This window comes from Ostrea edulis, chromosome 6, assembly GCF_947568905.1.
Source record: "Ostrea edulis chromosome 6, xbOstEdul1.1, whole genome shotgun sequence".
In the NCBI taxonomy this organism is placed as follows: domain Eukaryota; kingdom Metazoa; phylum Mollusca; class Bivalvia; order Ostreida; family Ostreidae; genus Ostrea; species Ostrea edulis.
The window spans coordinates 56,905,184-56,926,622 of NC_079169.1; the positions used below are offsets into that span (position 1 = coordinate 56,905,184).

At 35.8% G+C, this 21,439-nt stretch overlaps 2 protein-coding genes across 4 annotated transcripts in view; one reads left to right on the forward strand and one right to left on the reverse strand.

Moving 5' to 3' along the window:
- Positions 1–35: 35 nt before the first annotated feature.
- LOC125683598 (uncharacterized) lies at positions 36–17,909 on the reverse strand. Its single transcript, XM_048924920.2, has 8 exons — positions 17,775–17,909; positions 16,522–17,228; positions 5,454–5,819; positions 4,939–5,095; positions 3,471–3,694; positions 3,087–3,315; positions 2,424–2,642; positions 36–1,125 (listed from the first exon to the last, which is right to left on the reverse strand). Exons 1-8 carry the CDS (start codon positions 17,788–17,790, stop codon positions 887–889), a joined length of 2,157 nt encoding a protein of 718 aa, XP_048780877.2. The 5' UTR covers positions 17,791–17,909; the 3' UTR covers positions 36–886.
- The window catches only part of LOC125683599 (centromere protein V-like), a 17,087-nt gene continuing 8,853 nt past the window's right edge, over positions 13,206–21,439 (forward strand). Inside the window, exon 1 of one of the 3 annotated variants that reach the window (XM_048924925.2) lies at positions 13,206–13,620. The gene's annotated coding sequence lies outside the window, so the exon portion shown is untranslated. Of the gene's footprint in view, positions 13,621–13,931; positions 14,273–21,439 lie in introns of those variants that run through there. The other 2 variants (XM_056140164.1, XM_048924926.2) reach the window with 2 other exon arrangements.

Consider the following 21,439-nt stretch of genomic DNA (forward strand, 5'->3'; position numbering starts at 1 on the left):
TATAGAATAAACAAAACGTCTTTAAGAAATACTAGTAATGTTAATGATGTACATTTATTTCTATAAGTAACATTAACCATAAAACATCCACATAACATTGCTTGTATGGCAAGTTACATTCAGTTGAGAATATTTTTTTAAAAACGTTTTGTACAGCTATTGAGAACGCAATTCATCATTACTGAAATGATGAGCTCACTAATAACCATGTATATACACATTATGAATTTCTGCCAGGAAAGGAAAAATAACGTTTTTGGTAAATGGAATGTACAACGATCAATAAATTAGGAATGTAATGGAATCCAAAACCTTTTCTCTATGATACATGATACATCATTAAAAATGTTGTCCAAAACCAACGGTATATTCAGTTAAATAAAACAAAATGATCTGAAAAATGCCACCGGAACAATTCTGATCAACATTTCCCTTTACAATAATGTTTTATATTTAATTAACGGACTCTATACAAATATTCAAATTCTATAAAATTGGCACTTTGAATAATGAAAAATATTTACGTACATGAAAGAATTGAATAAGGTCTACATAACAACATCGACCTCGCTGCATAAAATTGTAATTGCTGCTCGAGATCATTGAACTCCATAGATCAATTTCGTTGTTTGGATTCAAACAATCAAAACCTGCACGCAAATGGAATGATAAAACACTTTCGGTCGCACTGTATTCAAATCTTCGCCATACACAAACGAGCATCAGCGGAACTGCTTTGTGATTGATTGGGCGCGTTTTAAATCACATATCACATACACTTGCGAACAATTACCAGTACAAGCCACTCTGTACCTTTCTTCCTTATATGGGCGGAGTTGTTGATGTGGTGCATTTATTAATCACATTAAAACAGGCAAGATAAACATCAGTTCTGTAGGATATCCAAAACCAAAGGGTGTTCCTTCATCACGGGCCACGAACACTTCTGTTTGTCCAGTTCCTTGCTGATTTCTGTCATAGTCCGGAGAGCAGTCAGGCGGTCCAGAATATGCCATAATCTTTGCTCTGGTTTGAAGTTCTGACGTTTTGCTAACACTCTTAGTGCGTTGACCAGCTTCCACTGAATTCGTTCAACGGCTTTTGGGTCTTCTAACTGACATCGGTCTGTGTTGAAATAAAAAGTGATATAATACGTTTATATAAAATCTTATGCGCAAAAAGTATAAAACGTCAGAAACATGAACTAATTTTTCTATGCCATTAACACTGACATCAAGTTGTATGACTACTTTAATTATGTTTTCGATATAATATCCTAAATATTCCTTAACTGTAGTTTTGTAGGAACAGAAAACCTACACATGTAATTATTATTCATAATTCCTCATTAATATTCCCTATCAATATGGTGTCAAAAACTCAATCAGCTCAGATATGTATTATCCAATATGATGATTCCTCCCTTTATGCCCCGTACATGTAGTTGCCTACAGAGTACTTATAATACCAAATACTGTGCAATCATTAGAATTCGTCGTGGCTCAATTTCCGTGGAATTCGTGGGTACCCCTCACCCACGAATTTACATCCTCAACGAATAAAGACAACTAGTATACAAGAATCTTACAAATATATAAATCCACGAAATTACGTCCCCACGAACCCGTAAAAATTCAGCAATCCACGAAAATTGGCCCCCACGAATTTAAATGATTCTACAGTAGTATATAAACAGTTGTTTTCAGCAGTCATGTAATATCAATTGTAGTAAATGTTTATGTTAAGCTTAAGACATTACAACAATTATGTTAAAATGTACAAAACAAACCCAATAAAAGCACATGCATGCATAACCAAATGAAATGATTCTTCACTATAACTAAGATGTTTAATGCACTTTGACCTTCCTGACTGAAAGAAAGAAAAACTGACAATAAACACCAAGGAACACAATAATTGTCCACACCCAGACAGACTCATGCCACTAATGTTCTTATGTATACACCAAACAATCCAGTAACTTTGACAGCAGAATCAGGAGAAAAATTATTCTCCTGTGTTACCTTACCAGAGTATATAAAATGCCTTAGGACTGAAACCATGAAATGAGGATTAAAGTGATGCGACACATAAAGCAGGTAGATAAGCCGGTATATGTTGTCCATTTGGGTGCGTATTTTACCTTACCTGCAGATGTTACAGCTATACTACGCATCAACAAACTTTCCTCCCAATCTAGTTTTATCTTTTGTAAAGTTGCAGCCATATGATTGAATTGGCTGGTGATGGATTCATCGATCCAAAAGAGTTTATATACATCTTGTAGCTGTGCATCTATCAACCCCGTGACAACTCTCAGGTGAGGATTAAAGCAGTGACAATGACCAATGAACATAAATTCGAAATGAGAAGCTAGAAAGAAAATAAAAATACTCCTGTTAGAGGATTTCTGAACCATTTACCTGTGAATGTGACGCTTATCCCTCGCAGAAGAATAATCTCATCGAGAGACAGCTCGAGGTTTTTAAGTGAAGTACTGAATTGAAAAATTTGGTCCACCATCTCTTTTTCTGCAAGTTTCTCCATCTCACTTTGGTGCATATCTATCAATCCTGATACTACCCGTAATTCAGGGTTAAATGATTTATGATGCATCAAGAAGAAAAATTCGAAATGCGAAGCTGCAAAAGTAAGCATTTGGTTTCGTCAATTTTACAGTTTCTAGTACTGATATTAACCTCTAATGCAGAGGAGTCTTGAATTTAAGAAATTTTAGTCAACATATAAAAATTACTGATCACTTTTAGGATTCCAAACAAGATATAGGGCCACAATGCCAGCTGTTAAAGCTGATTTATCATGTGCAAAGATTCCTTTCATCAGGTCCGCTCATGCGTCGCCAGTAAAACTCAGTTTTCGATCGTATATGTAGATGAACCCTATTTTTGCCATGTACCCAACATTTATGAACACGTGTTGCAGATCATCTTAGAGATTATACATTTATGTATCTAGAGTAGTTATCTGCCCTCGGCTCCGACCAAAATTAATATCGTACCATTTACGATACCTTCAATTTTCTTTTACAGGAAGTGCATCATGAATTCAATAAATTAGAATTATACCTTTAATTAGTTCCGTCTGGTCAGAGACGGAGAGATTTGCAAATCCCGGAATAGCTCGAACAAAATCGACCATCACACTTAGTCCGTATTCCATCCTGCACGCCATTTCTCTCATCAGTTCTTGTCTGTTATCCAAGTCGATTCCTGTTTCCTTATAAAACTCATCCCAAACTTCTTTTGGTATCACCGACATGGTACCAAATATTTCTAATTTGGCTTTGTGGTCATTCTATATATACATAAATATATATATGTATGATTACCAAATATCACAAAGTCGATAGAATGTGCGTGTGTGTGGGTGGGTGAGTGGTTGGGTGTGGGTGTGATTCGTTGCATATAGTTAATACAACTGATAAATGGGACAACAATGAGAACACTTACATAGATCTTCAACTGTCTAGTGAGATTGGTTTCTCTGTCAAAGATTGTGTACGCATCCGGACAATTCTTCAGCAGAATATCCTTCAATGACTGGATGATCTGGTCTACCTCGGAATCACTAATGTACGTTTCCTGGCACAGTGGTTTCTCTGCAGTCTGCATTTTTCTTACTTCTACCGTGTCTTTCGTTCTCTTCTCATAGGTATACCGACCAGTTTTAATCGCTGCAAAACAAAAATAAAGATATAATTGGAAAAGGTTTACTGCATCACAATAAAATATAATGAATAAAAAACGGTAAAAGTTATATCTAGTACATACATCCAAGGGTTTGGACTTAAGATCTTAATTCAGTTATTACGTCTCCATATGAGTGAAATATTCTCGAGAGGGACGTTAAACAATATTCAATCATACAATCAACAAAGGCTATGCAATTGACAATTTAGATATGTTCTTCCTGTTATAGGGATAATTGAAAGTCTATATTATCTGTTCAGTTCACTCAATACATCATAGAATGGTACATGTGAAACATATTTACATAGATACAATAACAAGATATGGGTCATAGATGTGGAGAGACGACGATATCATCAATTTTCAGAATGAACATACAGAGTTTTATAAAATACACAGAATCACTGCTAGAATTGCTTTCACATAATTTCTAGTGTTTGGGAAGAACAAAATTCATCATTTCAAAACTCTACGTAATTTACACAGTGCCTTACATTCTAAAAGATCATGAAATTCAACTTCAATTTGATTACAGTTTAATAAAATACAGTAACATACTCTTCTTCTGACTATAGTGGCTGGAAGGTGGTGGTTTAAATTACTTGGTAACAAAGTTAAATATCGTTCATATTAAAAATTCGATTTATGAATTCTGCGTATCTCAGATAGACAGATTCTGGATCTTTAATTCTTCCAAGAATTTTAATTCCAAATCTTACAGTGTATAATTGAAGTTCGTTATATCAAACAATCAATAGACTGATTTACGATTTTCCTCAAAATTTTGTTTCTCACTTTTGTTGATCAAAATCCACTGTCTAATATGTTGAAAAGGTTTCATAAAATATCAAGTTTATAACAATATGACAGAAGCTCATTCTAGAGAGTTCATCATTTGTTGTGTAAACGAAGATTGGGATTTGTTATTGTTTACAAAGTTTTGATGTAAGTTTATGATGTATATCACATTTCAAGTATATATATATATATGTGTGTGTGTGTGTGTGTGTGTGTGTGTGTGTGTGTGTGTGTGTGTGTGTGTGTGTGTACATGCAAAATTGGGAGGCTTTTATAAAAATCATAAAATTAACATTTCACTAATTTGTTTGTAAACATAAGCAAGGTACGATTCTTGAGTTACCACTAAATTATGGTTCTTATCCTTACATTAAGAAGATTCAAATGTTGGTTGTCAACTTTAAATGAGGTGTATTTTAAAGACACATACCACTTATTGACATTCCCGCCTCTAGACATCTTGCATATCTACATGCTGCACATGGATTTCTCTTTCCCGGTCCTAAAACACACCCGTCTCCCTTTCCGAAACATTTATACGATTCCTTCTTTTGCTGAATCTTCACAATGCTTCTCCTGAAGAAACCCTACAAAATAGATAGTGGCGTTTTCCTTAAAAGTGCTTAACGTTCATTTGTTGTTCGCTTTATCTTCAATTCAAGATGATCGGTTGTTGTCTGACATTCAAAAATAACAATAAGAAAAATTCTGCGTTGGATAAAATAAAGATCAAATATTGATGTCATACGTTTGCATAAATTTCATGATGTACTATAATATTTATGGTGTCATGACAGAATGCCAATAAAATCTCTAGGGTCAGTTTTAAGATTGACATCATTTTAAATGATATGCTTTAAGACAACATTTATCAAACTGCACAGAGTTGGGAAGAAGTTTTAAATAACTAAACTACATTTTCCCCTCCCCACCTTCGAAACTTACCTTGCATGCTTCACAGGTGTTAGCCCCGTAGTGAAATCCGGACGCGTTGTCTCCACATACACGACAGGGAGGGAGGTAAGTAGATTTGGGTCCAGGGTCTTTTGCCTTGGACACAACGCTTTTAATAGATCTGTGTTCCCGCGAGTAGTTTGCATCTTGTCCACAGGGGGTATCAGAGCAGTGCAAACGCTCACCACTGGAGGGACTATTAGCACCGGACGAGCCTGACGCGTCACTGGCCGCTATAGAATTGTCTACGATTTCTTCCACGATTATATCTGTCATTGCTGAAGCCGCACAAATATCCTTAATACCTTCCATGTCCAGGATGTATTCTACAAGCTCCATCATTTTTGGATTCGGGGCCTGGAAAATTAATTTCAAACATGTAAGATGTTTTTTTCGAAATCGAATTTTTGTGATTACTTTAAAATTGAGATGACTTTCCTATTTATGTATTTTCCAAACTCAATTAAACTGTTTGTAATTTCTTAAACAGTAACAAGTGGTTCCGGTTCATGAAATTATTTTACAAACGTATAGTAATACATTATTTCACGCCCCAGTGAATCTAGGTTAGTGTATTTCATTCACAAAGCTTTCAGAGAGGAAAAACAACCTATTATGCAGTCGCTGGGTCGTGAACCGTGACTATTTGTGAATGAAAGTGTAAGGTGTTTATACATTTTAAAGGTATTCCATCTTAAAATCTTACGTTTTCTGGGATATATTGGGAAACAGGCGAATTAAAATGTCACGAAATGTTGTAAATATTTATTACAAATTCAAAACTTCCGAAGACCTCCCAATAGCAGAACCACTCACAAACATCATGATTGTATGCAAAGTTAACCTGAAAATTTAACGGGGCAAGCATAATTATGTTTTATTTTGTTAATAATCTCATGGTTACAAAGCTATTTTTTATATTTCTCAATCTATTTCACTATCCAGCAAAATGTACTTCATTCAAACAAATAAACATAAGGTCAAAAGTCAAAACCGTTGTTAAGTATTAAAAGTAAGGTTCACTATATATATTTGTAAAAAAAAAAAAAAAAAAAAAAAAAAAAATAATAATAATAATTTTTCTATGAAAAATTTTCTCTTAATCTTCCATGTTCAGTTTACTACAATCTGACGCATGTCTTCTAATCTTCCGCGAAAAAGGTTCAGTGAGTGCTGTATCTCCTTAAAACAAACCAAATCTATATACAGCATTATTCACTATTTACCAATCGCAATTTGAATTAGCGTAGGTGTTGAAAGAGGAATATTTTATCATTATTATTCATCTATTATCGTGGAACACTGAAAGGGTAAAAACTTTGTATTATTATTTCGATCTAGCTTTAATATAATGTGCTACTATAGCAAAACGGTTACGAGGGCGAGTCAATAAGTAACCAGCCTATCCCATTTCCGATTGATCGAGACGGTCACAATTTTCATGCCTTGTTTCAATACATGTTTTATACCTGGGTACAAAATCGCACGCGTATCGAGTCATTCTTTAATAAGATATTGAATGTCAAACATGGCTAGTGATGAAAAGGCATGCTTTTCATCTAAAGTTGAGTACCGTGCTATAATTCGGTACTTGTATTCAAAAGGTAAAACAGGCAAGGAAATACACGGCGAGTTAGCCGATGTTTATGGGTCTTCTGCACCATCTTATGTTCAGGTTAAATTCTGCGTTGGGGAATTCAAACGCGATAGAACGTCTTTAGAGGATGAAGTCAGGTCTGGATGCCCACTGGATGCCACCGACGAAGAAATGTGTAAGAAAGTTCGGGATCTGGTATACTCTGATAGGCGAATTTAGGTAGAAGAAATAGCGCAGGCATTAGGCATTTCACGTGGTAGCGTTTCAACAATCTTACATGATCGTTTAGGTATGCGCAAGCTAACAGCCCGTTGGGTCCCCAAATCTCTTAGCGATGAGCAAATGGCAACCACCAGACCATCAGTATGCAGCGCCTTGTTGAAGCGTTTTAGGTGAAAAGATGGTTTTCTTTTGCGTCTGGTGACTGTAGAGGAGACTTGGGTTCATTATTATGAGCCAGAGAATAGAGTTGTCAGTGCGTAGGGCCTGGGTCCCCGAGGCCAAAGAAGTTCAAGACGCAACCATCTGCTGCCAAGGTGAAGGTCACATTATTTTGGGACGCAAAAAGGCGTTATTATGTTGGACGTTTTACCCAAGAGAAGTGCATTAACTGGAGTGTGCTATACAAACTTGCTAGACCAGCTGAGAACCGCCATCCGTGAAAAACGCTGAGGTAAACTCTCTAAATGTGTTTTGCTGCAACAGGACAACGCGAGAGTCCACACTTGCAAAGTTGCAATGGATGCTGAATAGAGAAACGGGTATGAATTAATACCATATCCTGCCTATTCGCCTGACCTAGCTCCTAACGACTTCTTCCTATTTCCAAACTTGAAAAAGGATATCCGTGGACGTCATTTCCGGTCTGACGAAGAAGTCGTGACGGCAATTGAGGAGTGGGTCAATGGAAAGGACCCTGACTTTTTCAGTTCTGGACTGATGACACTTGAACACCGTTGGTCTAAGTGCATCACACTAGAGGGCAATTACATTGAAAAATAAGAGGTGGATATCAACCGGAAATAAGTTAGGCTGGTCACTTATTGACTCGCCCTCGTAGCAAAGTCCCTTATCACGAAATGATATAGGTGATCACGTGCTGGTTCTGCATCAATATGTATTGTCATCAAAGTACAATTTTTAAAAGACTTCAAATATGGTGAGTTTTGTGTCGGAAGATTTTGTACCATAAATCGCCAAAATCAGCAAAACATGGCAGCTAGCCCGCCAAAAAGAACACCCCTACTGTTTTACTAAAAGACGATTATGCAGAAATATATAGTCCAGTCCAGATATAGCAAAACCTTCGTATTGATATCCTATGTAAAACGCGAATAAATATATCTAATCTTTTTTAAGTTATATCATAAATGTACACACAGTGCTGTGAGTAATGCAAGCAATGTGCAGGTCTAAATATATGTATATATGAACATGGAATTTTAAAGTGCAATATCTGCCAAAATAATAAACTGTAGTTTTGGTTATGACCTGTGTGTTGATGTACGTCCCATTCTAGAATTTCACTCACATCGCCAGCTGTTTAACTGTACCACACATTTTGCCTATACAGTGAGGGTTCTTTATCGCACTGGAGCCTACTGTGGCACTGGACACCCCCACCCCCGTATATATCCCGAAGACCTGTAATTTTGACTTCTAATGGCGGACGCTTTCCAAAGGAACAGTCATTACTATTAGGTTTGACACAGCGTCGGATCGAGAATCAAATCCGCGCTGGGAGGCGAGCGCCCGAACCACTACATATCGTGGCGTATGACTTCCTATTTCGTTAGAACATCTGCATGATAATGCATGTATAACTTAGCGGTCAACGTTCAACGGTATATGGTCCCGATACGAATGCAAACAAGTATTAAACGACACGCATTGCGATTGCCACTCCCTAGTGCAAATTGCAGGAGTCGGCAAGGCCGCAAGTTTACTGCATGTACCTCCTATTTATATCATTCTCTCACCAGAGGGCGTGTTACGCAAGCTTCACTTACACATGTAGTTCTCGTAGGGCACGGAACTCTGGGCAGAGAATGTAATTTATACCGGTAATCGTACCAGCGCGGTTTAAAATGTCCAACCGTCTCTTATAGTTAAATTGTTGTTTGATTTTTGAAGCAATACAAGCTGTGACTGACTGTATTTTTTCAACTATCTAATTATGCACCAAATAACACATATCGGTATAACTAATATAATCCCCAAGATCTGAAGAAAAAATAAACAAGGGGATATTGTTTGAGAGCATACCTACAAGGAGTATAAACCGCCATTACGTCGTATACAAGGACATGAAAACGATGATTGCCGAACACAATCGGGTTGCTGAGACCAGACGGAAACTGACGTGAGTAACTAAACGTTTCGTTTGTTTTAAAATATCACATTGTTTCATGAATGACCAGAAGTACTATAAGTGTGTAGCAGTCAGCCGGGTTAGATCGCAGGTGGCCAGTTAACTCAGTTGGTAGAGCACCTGACTAGAGATTCAGGTGGCCTGGGTTCGAATCCCGATCTGGTCCGTTGCATATTGTCCCTTCCTGTTAAAGAAGTTTAACGCACTTGGTATGCAATTTCGCCTAAATAAATACTTTTTTCTTGAATATCATTTTTAACAAATATTCCGCTATACAAAGTCAGTTTATACTTTTGTTTACCCAAATTACTCAATAAGGATATCTATATGTTGATAGTATCTTTATTTGATAAGCATAAACATCACCGTGGTTATATAGAGTATATAGTAAGTGTAACGTAATGGGCCTTAAAAAAAATGCAAACTGTTGCAAAAGGCCACCCTAAACCAGAAATAATACATTGAAATTGTTTTACTTGTGTATGCAAGGTGAAGATAACGAACAGTGATCAATCTCATAACTCCTACAAGCAATACAAAATATATAGTTGGGCAAACACGGACCCCTGGACACACCAGAGATGGGATCAGGTGCCTAGAAGGAGTAAGCATCTCCTGTTGACCGGTCACACCCGCCGTGAGCCCCATATCCTGATCAGGTAAACGGAGTTATCCGCAGTCAAAATCAGTGTGCCAAGAACGGCTTAACAATCGGTATGAAATACATAAGTCCATAAGTCCATTTGAGGAAATTTGGTTTAAGGTGACCCTCCTGTTGAAAATGGCTAAAATATGAAAAAATCGTTCTCAAAATTTACCTTGAGATTTACAAGTCTGTCAAACGTGAAACCTTTAAACTAACATGCCTGGGTGGCATAGTGGTTTAGGTGCTATGTAATCTTACACTTAAAGCATACATTCCGAGTTCAATTCCAATATTTTCCAAATCTATTTTTTTTTTTTTTTTTTTTTTGCTTTTCATTTTTATTTTGGGTCGTTATGTTGGAGAGGGGGGTTATAAATGTGATTCATATATTTTAACAAATATTAGTCATTTTCATCATACATGTAACTTCCAATATTTGCAAGTTACGACTTAGAGAAAAGGAATTTATTCTGAGATCACAGTGAACGTTTGTTTACACTAACCTGTTCCTGTGTGCACAGGATTTTGGAACCATAATGTGGCTGACGAAAAGCTAAACAAATACTACAAGAAAGGGGGCACAAATGCACACCATGTAATAAGTAAAAATAGGTCACGGGGAAAATAACTGTTATACAGTTTGACTTCTCAAAAGTAAATATAAAAACTCATGTAGCAACTGTCATATGATATTTAGGCAAAGCTAAATACTCGAATTATCAAACAAAGGCAAATGAACTGATGAAATCTATCAAAGTCAATGTCAGAAATAGACAGTGAGCTACATGTAAGTAATGCCATATGTAAAAGGGCTGTTGTGTGATATGAATGCACCTATGAAAATATTGTACTGTTCATCATTCCACATAGGAACATGGTTTATTGATCAAAGAACGACTCGTATAAATGTCAGTAATGCTAAACTGCAGCAGTAATTTATTTTGGTTAACGAAACATTAAAACCTTTGGCCTTATATTTAAAAATAACACGCCAATCTATTATTTGAAACCGGTGTTTTCCTTTTAGATTTCTGAGTCGATCGTTTCGTCAGCAAAAGCGCTATACCTCTTTGGTGCCGAACACCAGCCCTTGGAACTGCCTGTCAGGGGATAAAGATCCTGGGTTGATGTCTTCAGGTGTGAAGACATTTGAGGAGGGAGGAGTGTAGTGGTTAGCCGGAATCGATCGCCGGTGGCTGGTTAGTTCAGTTGGTAGAGCGCCTGACTAGAGATTCAGGGGGCCTGGGTTCGAATCCCGGTCTGGCCCATTGCATTTTCTCCCTTCCTGTGACACTCAAATCAAATTTTGATAGAGAATTTTCTATAGAATTGGCGTGTTAACTTGTTTACCACATGCTCAGTGCCTCTCTTTCGCTTTTTTCCGAGCTGGTGACCTCCGAGATCAATGCACATCGGAGATTACGAGCAGGAATTACTGACAATGATTCACGAATCGACATTTTCTGCTGATTTGATGGGTTTATTGCTTCAGATCCACTCTGACTCTATCAAGTTATATATATTAATTAAATCACAAATATGTTAGATATCTGTTCTTTTATTTTTCAATTTATTTACCGTCAGTTACAGCTTGTGTGGCTTTAAGGTAGTACCAAATAGATATGTATTTTTCCCTCAAATATACTTGTTTTAAAACTTTAATATTTTGTTCCAAGAAACAAACCTTATATTGTGCATGATATAAAAGAAATCTATACTATAATTGTGTTGTCCACATAGTTTCAAATATAGGGTATCAGAACCAAATTAGATGAGTGTGAAAATCAACATTCGCGATAAGAATGTGCCCTGTGTTAAAATTATCTATAGAGATTTCACAAATATTAGTGATACTTTAAAGTTTTTATAAAGCCGACCTATTTGTTACTAAATCTCAACAAAATATATTATAATTGATATATTTGTGTACACCGCGATGTACATTATAACATACATGGCTCGTCAATAGCCAATCTTACATATAAGAATGGTGCATGTTACAATCTCTTAAGAATAAATGTATTATAGAAATTTTCAAAAATGTATAACATAATGGAAAAGAATTATACAGAAATTTTTATATTTTGAAACAAAGAAAATTCAACCAAGAGTTTCGGATATTTTGGAATTTTCAAAATATTTGGTTAAGAAAAATTGACATAAACGGCAAATGACATCATCATATTTGACCTTTAACCGAAAGATTTGATCTTTTTTACGCTTTAAGACGTACCAAGGATTGCTTAATATACATGTGTCCAAATATTAGGTCAATACTAGCTACACAACTAATGATTACTTTATGATAGACAGTTAAATCTGACAGAGATGAAACGATTACATTCCCAGACTTACAATATATTGGGTGTCTCCCATATTTTTCAGAATTATATCAAATACATGTAATAGGAACATAATTGAATATTAGTATTATGGAGATTTCATTTATCAAGTTAATGAATTCAAGAAGACATTAGTGAAAACTGATTTTACTGGTGTTTTGTATTATCTTTAATATACAAGCTATTAAAACACAATACTATTTGACAATTTATGTAAACCATATTGCAAATGCATTATATTAGTTCATTAAATTAGTTCATTGAATTCATTCATATAGTGCAGTATTAAAGTGACCATTTTCAAAGACCTTTTGCTTTGCCTTCTTTAACTTATAAGCATGTAGGGAACATAGGGAGAACTACCTTTGACCTCCACAGCGAGGGAATTTTTATGTAAGGAGTTTCTATTAAAATTGCCTCAGACACTTCTTGTATATTACATTTACAATTCAGAAATTGTTGATCTTTGGGGTACATGTGGTATTTGTGTTGATATCATACATGATTAGTACCGATTTAATAAAATATACTAGTGAGAGAAATATTGTATAGTTTCAATCAATCATACGACAGTTTCCTGATTTAACCCCCACCTGTACATCTCAGACTGCACATTGCTTACTGAATGTGACGCATTGGAAGCACATTTCTTATTTGATATGTTTTTTATACAGGCTTGGATTTCTCGCATAAATCTCAAACTTCAATTTGAGTTTTCTTCTATTTGAGCTGTTAAAATTTGAATAAAATCACAGATTTAAGTTCAATATTGGACTTAAAAGTTTTTTTCCCCTGCGAAATCCAGACCAGGAGACAAACGTCTGAATATGAAAACGATGTTTGTGTTGTGATTGTCACCATATCCGGTTTTTACGTGCGATGTTGTCATAGCTTTTAAACGCCTACACCATAAATAAACCGAGTCAGAAAGGCGTTAACAGATGATAATAATATTGGTGATTTTCTATGAGATGACTGTATTTTCTATGAAATTCCTTATTTTTCAAAAAGAAAAAGAAAGAAACCCAATATTCCTTGTATATGTGTAAGGAAATATACATGTAAAGGGTGTTTTATTAGTTATCTCATTTTCATATTTTCTTTCAATGTCAATACACAACAGGCTACTTTCCATACATATTTTATTTCGAAACCACCATGATGTAACAGGAAGGGAAAATACCTAAAGCAAGTCATCACAGGTGAGTGGAAAAAAAAAGTTGTAGAGTTTTCTCTAAAGCTGCATAGTCTGATATTTCGACAAATTTTGTCCATTTGATAAAAACAATATTAAAAAGACGTACAGAATTTGAATAATTGCAGCTATATTTAGACTTAGTATGAAGTACAGGTACGAATCATAAACCCGACTTCAATTGACCACATTGAACAAATGATTTTCTCAAGTTCATCGACGATAAAGAATATATTATATAAAGTTGAACTTCTACTGTTCTTTTCTTTAAACAATGAATGAGAAATATCAGCTTTTATAAGACATTGACGGGGGTTTGTCGTCATTATCGAATGGAAGTCAATTTATAGGACGTTTTCTCGACCTGTCCTAGGCTAGGCTCCTAGGAGGATAAAACAACGGTACTGAGGCTTAAAAAGTTTCCAAGACTATCATACTTCGCAAACAAAAGTGTTAATTTCTTCAAACTTACCGCAAATGTGTGTTTGAGACTCCATTTTGGTCGATAAACGAAGGAATTATCTCTCGTGTGTACACGTATCGTGGGCTTGCGTGGACGTATTATTTACATTGACCTAGTTTTCGGATCATGTGTACTTCGCCATATGAAGCACTTGAACTGATATTCGCTTCTTGACACACAGATAGGGACTTTCAGCGTGAGTTTTTAATGGTCATGTTATGGTAACGTTAACATAGTATATTACAAGTTGAGAATATAGGATGTCGACCGCATTGTTCGTAAATATTTACGCTTCACTAATTTTTACAGTATTGCATTGGCGGATCATTAGAAGCTGGTCCATGTCAGATATATAAATATTCAGTGGCGGATTAGAACAAGCCCCGGACACCCCTCTTTTCTATAAGTCTTAATCAGTTTTATGGACATAATCAGATATACACGACGTTTTGATATTTTCTCTGAAATATTGTTTTCGTCTTGATATGAAGAGGTCTTGTCATATGATTTCCGAATAATCAGATTTTATAAATCGACCCGGTAGCTCAGTGGTTAGTTCACTTATCTAATAATAAGAAGGTCCCGGGTTCGATATGTTAACTCTAAAACAGACATGGTAATATATCCCAAGATGTTTTGTAGAAATGAAATAGAATTAAGCGATTTGCACGTGAGATGTGAAGAAAAATTAAGCGAATTGCACGTGAGATGTCAAAAAAATTTATATACCATTGACATACACGTACCTCGCGTATGTCCTTAAAGACCAAGGTTTGGGAGTAAAAGGAGCTAATGGAAAATCCAATGGCTCCCTCAATACGATTGAAACTTTCAGGTATCATACACACTTGTTTTAATTTCTTGAAACACAGGCATCTGTGCCATGTACAACTGATACAGAAATAATCCCATATATCAGAATAGTTTTCGTACTCGTGCATGTTTTATACATGTAGTATCCAAACACTGAAGCAGAATTTGTTTTATAGTTTGAATTTTGTTATGATTGACAAAGGGGAGGATTCTGCCATTGAAAGTGTAAATAGCTCTGTGTATTCCACCCCTGTCGAGAAATTGTTAGATCTATTATAATGAGAACAGGAGCATTGCTTAATCTCAGCTGGATACTAGGACTGACGCCTTCACCGAATCTCGGAGCAGTCCTTCAGCTTCAGTCTGTTCTAGCAGTTGATTTGCACCTAGGTGACATTGCCGCTCGCTTCAAATAAATTATTTTACTATTAAACCAACTTTGTATCACTATTAATGCTGCATTACTTACCATCTAGGTATGTAAAGTCCATATTAAAAAAGGACCACTTTTTCCGTTCAAATGATGAATTCCATGGGGCAATAATTTATTTTCTGAAATTGAAGAGTTCCTATTGTCTGGGTTGTTTTTTTTTAATCAACGATATACAAGTGGGTATGTGAAGATCAGACTAAAGGAACTCAATTTCGGGAGATAAAATATTGCGCCATGGAAGTCAAAATTTGAACGGTAAATTAAGTGATAGTTAATTAATATTTAAATAATTAAATTATTATGGAATTTACATACCTAGACGGTAAGTAATGCAGCATTAATAGTGATACAGAGTTTATTTAATAGTCAAATAATTTATTTGAAGTGAGCGGCAATGTCACATGCGTCCACATTATTTGCCAGAACCGACCGAAGCTGAATGTGAATTCCCTGGTATGAATTATCAAGGACTGCTCCGAGATTCGGTGAAGGCATCAGTCCAAATATCCAGCTGAACCGAATCTCAGCCAGATCAGGGCATTGTGGTGACACTGTCTGTGTATATTCATCAGATTAATTTTCGCTCAGATTCACGATTTTTAGAATTTTGCAGAAACCATAGCCTTGATACTGTATGCAGAAATTGTGCAATGTAATAACAAATTCCGAAAAGACGTGTTTAGTTTATACAGGTTATTGTAAAGGAAGATTTGGATTCGAAACTTTTGTTTCTGTTACCATTTCTTTGTATCTCTAACAATCTGTCATATCAACATTGCATCAGAATTCAATTGTGTAGAACTTTGAGTGTCAGCAAATTTCATTATAAATGGTAATTCCTAAAAATAATAAAATTAAAATTGAAGTATTTTCATTCGAGAGACTTTTACTTTTAGTCAATTGTATCTAGTTTATGATACTATCTAAATGTTAATGTAGAATAAACATCTCGACATAAACTATAATAGGTACGTTAAAGGAATCTTGGACCCGCTATGGCGTGTAAAACGTTGCTATATTCGATAATCTTATGATGTATGTTGAACTATGTTCAATATCTTGTAATGTATGTTCGATAATCTTGTGATGTATATTCGATAATCTTGCGATGTATATTCTATCGAATAAAGCAACGTTTTACACGCCATAACCCGCCACCTTGAACAAGCACAAAAGAACCAACGAATCAGCTTCCTTACTTTGAATTTTGGGTTTCTTTGAGTTTCATCGACCTTGACTGGTTCTGGATCAAGCCAGTCGGGTAGGTCCAATCCGTCCATGCTGGTCTCTTCATTACATCTTTCCTGTCTTTCAACGACTCTGTGTACTCCAACACTTCCCAGCTGCAAATCCAAACTTCCACTCAAGTTCAGGTTCTCCACCAAACTTCCAATATTATTACTAAAGTCAGAACCAGAGAGGAGGTTAACTTGACGTTCCGAACTCATCCCTCTGGAGCCGACATCGTTACTAGGTGGTTCATCGATCCCGAACTCCTTCAAATCTATCTCCAGTTCTAGCATCCCGCTCTTGGACGGTTCACTGATCTCCAATGTGTTCACACTCTCTTCCATCCCTACCCCCACAACAGGGAGTTCTAGCATCCCGCTCTTGGACGGTTCACTGATCTCCAATGTGGTCACACTCACTTCCATCCCTACCCCCACAACAGGGAGTTCTAGCATCCCGCTTTGGGACGGTTCACTGATCTCCAATATGTTCACACTCACCTCCTTCCCTTGCCCACTACAGAGAGGGTCATTGAAGATGGATCTGTCATCCTTGGTTAGAAAAATATCCTCAAAATCATCATAAATAGATTCATCCTCCATAATCCTCACCTCCCTGTCTATAAGGTCAGCATCCGATTCAAAGTTGCACTCGGGAAATAGTTCAATTACCATGTCTGCAAGAATTTATATTGCACTTGTATAATACTTTAAAAACGGATCTGTATCGTACTATGAGGGAATGACGATTACTCATCTAGTTTTTTTGTTAAAGCGATTATGCAAACACCTTGTGACTGGAGACTTTGACCGATATACGAATTCATTTGCATATTTCTCAATGAATATTGTGTCGGTTGCGTAAGATTCAAACAAGAGGGGGTGACAATCTAGAACGACTTAAACAGGTTTTGAAAGATAAATATTTGTGTACAGACACGTCGGCCCATAGAATTTTGAATAATGTTTTGTATATACATATATATATATATTATTATCATTTCTCAAAACAAAATGTTGTACTACCATTACTCTAGTAAGTAATGTAAGAGAGTCGTCAAAATGTTCGTAGATGATCGGCATTTTTCGTAAATCAGACGTCACACGTTGTCTATATGCAATGGTATTGATTGCCTTTATTTACATTAAGAATTTTAAAGGTAAGGCAGATCATCTTAATAGTACGGAAACTAGTTAATGCCAGATGAAAAAGATATTTTTACCTGGCCACCCCCACATAGGCTTCTGGAGGCCGTCGGCTAAGTTAATGGCGACCGCCAGATATCTAGTCACCTTGGCCTTGCTATTCGTCAAAACATTTTTACCCTCTTTAATCCCATGACAAATTTTGACCCCATATTATGACTCCAATCTCACCAACATGGCCTTACTGTTTTGAAGATTGTTATTTTTAATTTTCAAGCTGTTTTTGCCTATACTTATGTATTATGTAAAATTGATTTCTGATTTCAACCCCAACTTAACCCAAAGGGCGCATAAAAAACATTGAATTCACACAACTTAGGAACGTTTGTATATTGATATGATTTTGTGTGGTCTTGCTACTTTTGATTTTTTTTCTTCAAATTTCCCATGTTTTCAAATAAAACTGAATCCCAATTGAAACTCAATTGTAGTCAAATATGAGTCTGCACAACATTGGAGATTTACATATTGATATGACTAATCATTGCCAATGGTTTCTGATTTTAAAAAAAATCATAGATTATATACATATCCCAATGCCAAACGCTGGTCACGAGAAGATTTTTTTTTTAATTTCCTGATAAAAGAACTAAAGCCACGAACGGCCAAAAGATGACCTTTTATCAGAACTTGATATTATTTCCAGGGACAAAAGCCAATATTTCTTTTTCAAATACGCTTTCCTTTTCCGATAGTTTTTCCAATTTATTTTGTTATTGACGTTCAAAATATCCATCCTGGTAATATTGACATATTAATATGACTAAACAAAGCCCTGCTGTTCTTGAGAAGAAGTTATATATATCCTTATTTAAAACTTTTATCCCCTACTGTGGCTCCACCCTATTCCTGGGGTCGTGATTTGAACAATTTTGAATCTCCACAGATTTCACATACATGTACATATGTACATGCGAGTTCAGTCTTTTCTGGTCCAGGTTCTCGAGAAGAAGATTTTAAAAATATGTCACCATATTTTCACTACTTCTTAACTATCTCCTTTTGAAAAGGGTTTGGTCATTCCTTTGATGAAATTGAATCTCCTTCACCCAAAGATGCTTTATGGCAAGTTTGGTTAAAATGGCCTTTTAGTTCTGAAGAAGTCGAAAATGTTAAAGGTTTATGGACGGGCCGATAGACAGACGGACGACGGGAAAATGTTATCAGAAACGCTCACTTGAGGAAGTACTCATATCTATGATATACTTGTTGACTGATTTCAAAGGTTGCTTTAGTCCTATCAGCTGCAGACACCAGTCCAGTCCTTGATCTCGGCAAAAGACATGTTCGGATTACTCAGTCTACAAAGTTCACTCAATCATATGAGAAAAAAAATGAATACTTCAACTCTCTTGCAAAGCAGATACAACTGTAATCATAGTAGCTGATAATGGTCGTTCCGAAAATTGTTGACCATGTTGTGATATACAATTGCTTATGAAACATGAATTCACTTATCTTATATTTCTAGAAAGCTCCTTTATAATATATGTTTTTTTCTGTAAACGATCTGGTCTCAGTCCGTCATCCCATTACAAAACTCATAAATTTATAAATACTTACTTACTTTAGTCATTTCTGGAATGTGTGATGACAATGAAATGGACAGCTGCCTCTACAAAAGCGATCCAAAGCTGGGGATCACATTCCTTAAAACTGACTAGTTCACGTTGTCAAGATGCAAGACAGATTTCTTGTGACTTTGTTTTGCCTATCACAACTGATCGTTACGAGTTATCTGGGGTAGATGAGATAAATACTGGTTTTATATCTACATTACCTAACATTATGTTGCTTTGCTATATATCGAGATATGAGAACAGAATCATATGACATCAATATCATAACTGTTTATAAAGATGAGGTACGGTTTTCATGAATAGCTGAGGAAAATGATTTTTAATTTTATCAAAGGGTTCTTTATGAAAGACATACATTAATCTAGGTCTTTACACATTTCTTTGAAAAGATTTTATAATATTGTTCTGAATTTTACAAGTACTGTCCTACCTTCAAATGTTTGAAAGCCTAAAAAAAGTATTGAAAAGCTTTAGAGTCCATGATATAGGACATGATCAGATATCACCCAGCGTGTTTGACCTTGAACCCCACTTTTTAGGGACCTACTTAATCCGTAATGATATGAACAACATACCTTTGCTGAATGAGTAAATTAGGTTTGATTGCCCTTAATGGGAGTTAATGCCCTTGACATTTCACAATTTCTATACGTAAAACACATGAAACGTGGGAACGATTAGATGTATAGATATGAGACCAATGCATTGGAATGAGATCGTTGACCTTTAACACTATGTCATGAGAAAGAGTCAAAATCATCTATGAATTACAGAAATTAACATTTTTACACACTTTTTTCCGCATACGATGCCCATAAGACATGTTATGTATAAGTATCAACTTCCTAAATGATTGCTTCACATTACGGCTCTGTACTTTGACCCTTCTCGGAATTACATTCGCTTGCATAAAAATGTGTTATGGATAATCCTACAAATCTAATGAATTGGCACGAAAAGGTACAGTAGGAAAAGCTGCAATGAAAGGATTCAAAGAGCCCTTATAGAAGTTATTGCCATTGAAAAATTAACGTTTATGTCGTTAGGTGTAGAGATGTGGAACCAACTTCATTAGAATTTTGACCTTGAAATAAGGTCAAATATCAAAGTGAGCATTTAGTTTTTACACATTTTGAACTCTGCTACCTTTTCGACACCTTTTGTGTCCTTTTGGTGCGTCATTATGTTTGGATTTCAATATCTTCGACACCATTATAGATAACCAGTTGGATGTATTGAATTATGTCTCTTTTATCTTTGACCTTGGGGACAAAGTTTAAAGTAACGTATAGCTTTTTTTCATTTTGCGTACAAATTCAATGTTTGTGAGCTTGGCTTGAAAAGTCAAAGTAATCTTTTCTTTACCAGACACTACGTTTCATTCTTTTTAGAATTTCTTTCTTACAATTCAAAACACCCTTTCACTTTTTCAAACGTTAAGAAGGTGGAGAAACGTTTAATTGTTTACGAACAACTAGGACTACTAGCTATCAATGGGCTCTTTATGTGGTCCAGATACATGATGTGTGTTGGGAGTGATCAGATGGTCTCCATGTTTAGCAGTCTGGAAATGTTTGTATACCAAGTTGTTGTGCTCTCTCTCTCTCTCTCTCTCTCTCTCTCTATATATATATATATATATATATATATATATATATATATATATATCCTCTTCGTGTCCAGTGGCACATAAGGCTGATACCAGATCCCTCCATTTGTTTCTATCCATAGCCATCTTTTCTATTTCCTTCCAGGTTTTTCCCATCTTCTTTATGTCACTTTCTATAGTCCTTCTCCATGTCTCTCTAGGTCTTCCTCTACTTCTCTTTCCTTCTGCTGGAGTCCATTTAAGTGCTGTTTTTGTAATGGATTCGTTTCCTTTTCTGATGACATGACCAAGCCATCTAAACTGTCTTTGTTTAATCATTGTGATTAGATCTTTCTGCCCTGTTCTTTTATATAGATCTTTGTTTGATATTTTCCTGGGCCAGTAGATCTTGCATATTTTCCTTAGACATTTTGTGTGGAATCCGGACAGCCTTTGATTATCTTTTTGCGTTAGTCTCCAACATTCTGCACCATACAGCAAGACTGATAGGACA